The sequence below is a fragment of the Leopardus geoffroyi genome, chromosome B2, assembly GCF_018350155.1.
Source record: "Leopardus geoffroyi isolate Oge1 chromosome B2, O.geoffroyi_Oge1_pat1.0, whole genome shotgun sequence".
NCBI classification, from domain to species: domain Eukaryota; kingdom Metazoa; phylum Chordata; class Mammalia; order Carnivora; family Felidae; genus Leopardus; species Leopardus geoffroyi.
Window position 1 is genome coordinate 52,054,977 of NC_059332.1, and position 9,179 is coordinate 52,064,155.

The 9,179-nt window shown below is 35.4% G+C and overlaps 1 protein-coding gene across 1 annotated transcript in view; it reads left to right on the forward strand.

Annotated features, from left to right (window-relative positions):
• Positions 1–7,933, forward strand: part of TINAG (tubulointerstitial nephritis antigen) — an 84,453-nt gene extending 76,520 nt beyond the window's left edge. The window contains exon 11 of the mRNA XM_045498571.1: positions 7,286–7,933. Within this exon, the coding sequence (XP_045354527.1) occupies positions 7,286–7,420 (135 nt within the window). The 3' untranslated portion in view covers positions 7,421–7,933. The remainder of the gene's footprint in view (positions 1–7,285) is intronic.
• The last annotated feature ends 1,246 nt before the right edge of the window (positions 7,934–9,179 follow it).

Below are 9,179 nucleotides of genomic sequence, written 5' to 3' on the forward strand. Positions count from 1 at the left end.
ATGTCTCCAAATGCTGAACTTCATCCTTTTTTAACATGTAAAAACCAAGAGAGATAATGTTCCAGTACTCCTGGCACCATGGGGCTTAATTTAAGACCTTGTCTGGTCTCTGACTCTTTGGCCCTCTTGGGGAGATAAGAGAAGTTTTATTACCCTTTTGGATCAGATCAATTAACTAGACAAATGGCTACAGATCTAATTCTCATTGAATGTGAAGATAAAATATTTCTGACAGAAGTGAAAGCAAATATTCTGTGTCTCTATATCATATACACCCTTTGTGCACCAGTAGATTAGAGGGTTTTTTTGCAAGGGCACTGAGAAGTTCAGAAAAGTTTTATTGCCCCACAATTATATATGAACATTTTAAAATATTTACATGTAGGCCTATGATATAGTAAATTAAAAATTTAAAAAGTAGACGACTTCCACTACTGAGTAAAATTTAATACATAACAATAAGCCATATATACCACTAAATAAGTTGAAAATAGTATCAGAATTAATTTTCCAAACCATATTTTTATTTTATTTTTATTTTTTTAAATATATGAAATTTATTGTCAAATTGGTTTCCATACAACACCCAGTGCTCATCCCAAAAGATGCCCTCTTCAATACCCATCACCCACCCTCTCCTCCCTCCCACCCCCCATCAGCCCTCAGTTTGTTCTCATTTTTTAAGAGTCTCTTATGCTTTGGCTCTCTCCCACTCTAACCTCTTTTTTTTTTCCTTCCCCTCCCCCATGGGTTCCTGTTAAGTTTCTCAGGATCCACATAAGAGTGAAAACATAGAGAAAGACAGATACCAAACCATATTTTTATAGAAACAAGAGAGCTGAATATGGGGACGATTTTCCATACTGTGAACATTCGGTAGGTCTGGGTTTAAGCTGAAGGTTACATTTCAAATAAGGAGAGAGAGAGAGAGAGAGACCTCTGGGAGATAGAAAATCCAGCTGAATTAGAATTTAGATGAACCCCAAACACAAAGCCATCTCTTTCCATGGAATATTTAATAAGTTGCTAGAACAGTGTGAGTAGCTAAGGAGGGGAATGAGAAAGCAGAGTGAAATCTGCAGCCTTGAAGATATTGTAGTAGGAGTCCCACTGGAAGAGAGCCTGAAACACACACATCATAGGCATAAATCCCAAATATAGGAAGAAAACCAGGAGTGGAATGAGTTTAACAAAAGCTTATCTCCAGCCCTGATCTGACTCAGTTTCTGCACAAATTGAGGTGATTAATTCCTCACCATATCTCTTTAGGAGAAGAAAGGGCTAAACTTCTTAGGAAAATAATACCCAGGTCAATCTATAATTATTAGGACAACATGTCCAGCTTACATTTAAAAATTCTGAAATATGTGAAGGAGAAAAATGTGACCAATAACTAAGGGGAAAAACTATCAACAGATAATACTTTAGATGTTGGCTTTAAAAGAGCCATTGTAAAAATAATTTTAAAAATATGGATGAAAGATGGAGACTTAAAAAAATTAATATTCATTTTTTGAGAGACAGAAAGATGGAGTGTGAGCAGTGGAGGGGTGGAGATAGAGGGAGACACAGAATCCAAAGAATCCAAAGAAGGCTCCAGTCTCCAAGCTGTCAGTGCAGAGCCCAACATGGGGCCCAAACTCACAAACCACAAGATCATGACCTGAGTTGAAGTCAGCTGCTTAACTGATTGAGCTATGCAGGTGCCCCATGAAAGATGGAGACTTTTAACAAAGGACTTAAATATATATATATATAAATGAATTATTGAATTTGTGAGTGCAATGTTTGAAATTAAGAACTTGCTGGATAGGTTAAATGGCAAACAGAATTAGTGATCTTAAATGAAAGTCAATGAAATTTGTAGTACACAGAGAAAAACAATGAAAGAACGAAATAACAGAACAATGTGAATACAAAGGGTAGGACACAATCAACAGTTTAACAGACAAGTAATTGTATTCTCAGAAGGATTAAGAGAGAGAAAGAGAGAGAGAGAGAGGGAGAGAATGAGTCAGAATCAATATTTATTTATTTATTTAAATTTTTTAAATGTTTATTTATTTATTTATTTATTTATTTTTAATTTTTTTTTTTCAACGTTTATTTATTTTTGGGACAGAGAGAGACAGAGCATGAACGGGGGAGGGGCAGAGAGAGAGGGAGACACAGAATCGGAAACAGGCTCCAGGCTCCGAGCCATCAGCCCAGAGCCCGACGCGGGGCTCAAACTCACGGACCGCGAGATCGTGACCTGGCTGAAGTCGGACGCTTAACCGACTGTGCCACCCAGGCGCCCCTAAATGTTTATTTATTTTTGAGACAGAGAGAGACAGAGCGTGAACGGGGTAGGGTCAGAGAGGGAGGGAGACATAGAATCGGAAACAAGCTCCAGGCTCTGAGCTGTCAGCACAGAGCCCAATGCGGGGCTCGAACTCACGGACCGCGAGATCATGACCTGAGCTGAAGTCGGACCCTTAACCGACTGAGCCACCCAGGCTCCTCGATATTTGAAAACTTAATAGCCAATAGTTTTCCAAAACTGAAGGACATGGACCCAAAAATTCAGAGAGCTCAATAAACTCCAGGAAGGAGAAATAAAAAAAAAAACAAAAAACAAAAAACGAAAAAACTATGCCCAGGCATTTAATAATAAAACAATTGAAAGTAAATGATAAAAAGGAAAATTTAAAACTGGTAGAGCTTTTTAAATGATAAGTTAACCTCAGAAAAAATAGCCTAACTGACGGCTGGCTGGGGAAAGGATATCTTTAATAAATGATGTTGAGAAAAGTGTATTCACAAGCAAAAGAATGAAAGTGGACCCCTTTTTCATACCATTTACAAAAATTAACACAAAATGGGTTAAAGATTTAAGTGTAAGACCTGAAACTGTGAAGACAACAGGGAATCACTCCTTAACATTGATCTTTGCAATGACTTCCAGGATAGGACACCAAAGCACAAGTGGCAAAAACAAAAATAAACAAGTGGATTACATCAAACTAGAAAGCTTCCACACAGCAAGACAAAAACAAAACCAAAAGTAACAATAAAAGTCAACCTGGAATGGAGAAATTACTTGTAAATTATGTATTTGACAAGGGGTTGATATCCAAAATATTTAAAGAACTCATACAATTCAGTAGCAAGAAAACAAATAATGAGATTAAAAACAAGCAAAGAATCTGAATACGCTTAGTTCCAAAGAAGATATAAAAATGGCCAACAGGTACATGAAACGTGCTCAATAGCACTAGTCATTATGGAACTGTAAACCAAAACCACCATCAAATATCACTTCACACCATCAGAATGGCTAAAATCAACAACACAAGAAACAACAAATGTTAGTGAGGATGTGGAGAAACGGGAACCCTCTTGCACTGTTTGGTGGGAATTCAAACTGGTGCAGCTACTCGGGAAAACAGTATGGAGACTTCTCAAAAGTTAAAAATAGAACTACCCTGTGATCCAGCAATTACACAACTAGGTATTTACCTAAAGAATACAAAAATACTAATTCAAAGGGATACATGAACCCCAATGTTTATAGCAGCATTATCTACAATAGCCAAATTATGGAAACAGCCCAGTGTCCATCAATAAATAGATAAAAAATATGTGCTATATATGTGTAATGGAATATTAACCATGAAAAAAGAATGAATTCTTGCCATTTGCTTTATAGCTAGAGAGTATTATGATAAGGAAAAAGTCAGCCAGAGAAAGACAAATACCATATCATTTTACTCATGTGTAGAATTTAAAAAACAAAACAAATGAGCAAAGGGGAAAAAGGGAGGGAGCAAACTAAGAAACAGACTCTTAACTATAGAGAACAAACTGATAGTTATCAGAGGGGAGGTGGATGGGGTGATGGGAAAATAGGTGATGGGGATAAAGGAGTGCACTTGTTGTGATGAGCACCAGGTGTTGTATCAAAGTGTTGAATCACTATATTGTATACCTGAAACTGGTATTAAATTGTATGTTAACTAACTGGAATTTAAATGCAAGCATTTAAAAAACTAACACCAAATCCTTCTCAAATTTTTTCAAAAATTTGAAGAGGAGGGAACCCTCTGAAACTCTTTTTACAAGGCCAGCATTACCCTGATACCAAAGCCAGAAAAGGTCACTACAAGAAAATAAAATATCCCTGATGAATAAAGATTCAAAAATCCCCCCCCCCAAAAATAGTACTAGCAAACTGAATTCAACAGTACATTAAAGTGTTCATAATTGTGAACAAAAGGATTCATGCCTGGGGTGTAAGTATGGTTCAGCATAAGCAAATCAATAAGTGTGACACATTACATTAATAAAATGAAAGATAAAAATTATATGATCATCTCAATAGATATAGACAAAGCATTTGACAAAATTCACATTCTTTACTGATTAAAAAATCTCAAAAATTGGGTTTAGAAGGAATATACCTCAACATAATAAAGGCCATATGTGATAAACACAGAGTAAATATCATATTCAATAGTGAAAGATTGAAAGCATTCACCCTATGATCAGGAACAAAACAAAGATGTCCACTCTTATCCTATTCAAGATAGTACTGGAAGTCCTAGAAAGAGCAATTAGACAAGAGAAAGAAACAAAAGGCATCCAAATCAGAATAGAAGAAATAAACTGTCTGTCTTTGCAGATGATATGATCATATATATATAAAATCCTAAAGACTCCATCAAAAAAACTATTAGAACTAATAAATCAACAAAGTGGCAGGATACCAAATCAACATACAAAAATCAGTTGTATTTTTATATACTAATGGTGAACTATTCTAAAAAATGTTTCATTTATGATAAAATAAAAAATATGTATACTTAGTATGCATTTAACCAAGGATGTGAAAGATCTGTATAATAAAAATTATAAGAAATTGATAAAAGAAATTAAAGAAGACACAAATAATGAAATGATAACCCATGTTCATGGATCAAAAGAATTAATATTGTTAAAATGTCCATACTACCCAAAACCATCTATAAATTCAATGTAATCCCTATCAAATTTCCAATGACAATTTTCACAAAAATGGAAAATATCCTTAACGTTGTTTGGAGCCACAAGAAACTCTGAACTGCCAAAGTAATCCTGAGAAAGATTACTGGAGGCATCACAAATTTTGATTTCAAATTTTACTTCAAAATTTTAATAGTCAAAACAGTACATTACTGGCATAAGAATAGACACACGGACCAATAGAACAAGATCAAGAGCCCAGGAAAAAACCCACTTACATATAATCAACTAATATTTGACAAAAAGACCAAGAAGAGGCAATGGAGAAAGGATAGTATTTTCAATCACTGGTGTTGAGAAAGGTGTTTAACCATATGCAGAAGAATGGAATTGAAACCCTATTGTACTCCACTCATAAAAATGAACTCAAGATGGATGAAAGACTTAAATGTAAGACCAGAAATTACAAAGATACAGGAAGAAAACACAGGGGAAAATCTCCTTGATGTTGACCCTTGCAAAGATTGTTTGGATATGACACCAAAGATGCAAAGATAAAAGCAAAAATCAACAAGTGGAACAAGGGCTTCTGCCTAGCAAAACAGTAAGTAAACTAAAAAGGCAACCAATGGGAGGAAACATTTGCAAACCATCTATCTGATATGGGGTTACTATCCAAAATATATATATAGGAACTCATGCAAGTTAATAGCAAAAACCACACATAATCCAACTAAAAATGGGCAAAAGACGTGAATAGACAATTTCTCCCTGAAATAATACAAATGGCCAATAGATAGGTGAAAATGTATTCAATATCATTAGTCATCAGGGAAATGAAAATTAAAACCACAATGAAATATTACTTCGCACCTGTTAGAATAGCTAATATCAAAAAGACAGGAGAAAACAAGTGTTAGCGAGGATGTGGGGAAAAAGGAACACTCATGCACTGTTGATGGGAATGGAAATTGGTGTGGCCACTGTGGAAAACAATTTGGAGTTCCCTCAGAAAATTAAAAAATAGAATTACCATATGATCCAGTAATCCCACTTTTGGGAATATATCCTTCAGGGCTTTTTCTGCTACATTTACTTATGGTCAACTAACTCCCTTCCAGTCTTCAGGTTAATCGTTATATACTCCATTAATGTTTTTCACCCCCTACCCCAAACACTTATTCAGGCAAGCTCTAAACCCCAGGAGACATTCTGGACCTAGTCTAACTTTTTAGTTATTCTCATATTTTAAAATAAAAAATAAAAGTAGAAAGAAAATGTTTAATTCTTATTGAATTTACTTCCTGAATATTTCTCAAATACTTTCTCTATTTCTCTTCCTAGTCCTCCCGCCCCTGTGAAGACATCAGACTTACTGGCTAGTTTACTAGCTAGTCTCCCTGCCTCTTGTGTTTACCCTCTTAAATCCATCCTTCTCATATCACATGGAGTAATATCATCAAAATATAAATGTGTCCACCTTGCTCTCCTACTGGAAGCACCTTAAGACCTTGTCATCATTTTCACCATTATTTTCTCAGTATGTATTTCCTTAACTCCCTTTCAGCCTCATAACCCACCAGCCTGCTTCTGTTTTGTGATCTAATTACAATAATTTCATTGCTTCATTTCAGGGCTTTATGCCGCTCCATGCTTTGCTGTTGTTTATGCTTTTACTGTTTTCCTTTACCTGAATCTCCTTTCCTCCTGTTTTTATCTGGTTCATTTATTCCCAGGTTTTAATATGGATCACATATAGCACTTCTTCCATGATGACTTTTCTGAACCACCCAAATAAATGAGATGCCCCTCTGCTGTCTTCAGTAGCACCCTGTGCATAGTTCTACCCGAGTACTTGGCTTATGTTGTTGTCCTTCATTAGTTTAGCTTAAGTTCCCTGAACACAGAATAAGATATTATTTATCTTTGTTCCCCTGGTGCCTAGCACAGAGCAAATCACATAGGAGACACTATAATTGCAGCTTGTCTGACATCTTTTGGTATGGCATTACAAATATATGTCACCATTATATGCATGGGAACTGAGAGGTTTTATACCAATTCTAGTTATTGTGAACTTGAGTGTGCATGCATATTAAAGTAACTGATAAATAATATAACTGTTTTATTCTTATTTAGAAAATATTTAGGCTCTTAATAATTGTGATCTATAATAAGTCAAAAGCATTTAAAGCTACATGAGTTCCTTGTGTTTTTATAGTCAGGATTAAATATCCAACTATGATATTCATCTTTTCTCTCTCTCTCTCTCTCTCTCTCTCTCTCTCTCTCTTTTCTGCAGATTGCTGCCAATTCCTGGGGAAAGTCATGGGGAGAGAATGGCTATTTCAGGATTCTTCGAGGAGTAAATGAATCTGACATTGAAAAGTTGATTATCGCAGCTTGGGGCCAACTGACAAGTTCAGATGAACCATAACATATCATTAAATTTCCATAAGGCCGTGCACTTAAGTAACCCCTTAAATTGAAATTAAGCAAAGTAAGGTTCTCTGTGACAGTGGAATCTTTGTCTCTCCACATTGTTATTATAATGTGCCTATTTTCTTGTTTCACCCCAGGCTCCCTGCTTCTGCTTCCTTTATATCACTAAGTATATAAAAACACTAAGAGAGGACAGCAGAGTAGCTAAATGGCTTTAAGGTTCTCTGGCTGTCTTTTTCTTTCTCTCAAGATAATATTCTTTTTGACTTTGATAGTTCACAAAAGTGTAACAGTGCTTGTCTTAAAAGTTCATGGTATTCCTTTGTAGTAATGAAGTAGTTTCTGTCTTTAACAAATGAGGATTTCAGACCAAAAAAAGCAATGGAAACACCAATTTACCATTTTCATGATTTTGTTTTCAGGCAAATAATGCTGTCTTTATTCAAATCTTGCTGATAATTTGCCAAAAGCAATGGAAATAGATTAATTGTTTCTCTCAAAAAGCTAACATTTTGTTTCTTTTCATTTGTCTTAACCTAACTTGCAATCTTAACTAAAAAGGAAAGTAACTCTCCATAGGAAATAACTATTCTTTATGGTAGTTTACTCATTATACTGTGTAATGGCCTGTGCTCTAAAGAAGATGGTGTCTGGAAGGGAAAATTCACACCTCCTCTCATGGTTCTTTTGGCTGGTGTAATAATTAAATTCAAAAGGACAGAGCAACAGAAAAACAAATTGAATTATGTATATAAAGGGGCCCCATAAGAATATGAGACTCAAACAGGGGACTGAGCAGGCAGCTTTTATACCTCTTAGACAATATAAATAAATAAATAAATACATACATACATACATACATACATACATACATACATACGTACATAAATTTCTGAAGAATTGACAAGACAAAGAAACCTAAGTTTGGGTACTAATTAGTGAAGAAACTAAACAGACCTTGTTTACATCATTTTCTCAGCCCTGAATATCCCATCCCTGGTGATCAGAATGTCTGTTTATTTCCTGGTTCAAGGAGGGTACTTTTCACATAGGAGATTAATTTGCTTTTTTCAGGGGGGCAGAGAGGAGTGTCATTGTACTGGCTATTCTCAAACAACTTTAATTCAAAGTAATCTGTATGTCAAAGTGGCATATTCTGGCCTGAACCCCATCACTGGTTAAGTAATGGGAAATCTTAGAGGCTAACAATGGAAGTAGAGTGTTAACACACACACACACACACACACACACACACACACACACACAATTTTAGTAGCCAGTACACTTTGTATAAAGTCTATTTAAAACGAGTTGCAAAGCTGTATTTGGAAATATAACATATTTACCCCTGAAAACAGCAACCTGATGCCATGAGTCAGAAAGAATAAATAGACTTTTATCACAACCATTTCACAGTTCAGTACTCGAGATTCTAAAAAGTAAGCTAAATTGGCACTAATTTGCATCTAATTTTTATTTTAGTTCTCTATAGTCAGAGAAACAAAAATAGCATCCTCATAACGGTTGGGAAAGGATAAAATCTTTTAATAATTCACTGCATCTTAAATGGCAAACTCATAAATGAAAAAGCAAAGCTGATCAGTAACTGAGCATGGCCAATTATTATTACAACGGTGGGCTATCCATGGTCTTCAACTTCTGGACACTCTGTCATCTGAATTTTCATTGTGGAACTTTTCTGTGCTTTTGTGCCCAAAGGTGTCCTGACTAGATAAGCCATACAAGTTGAAAAT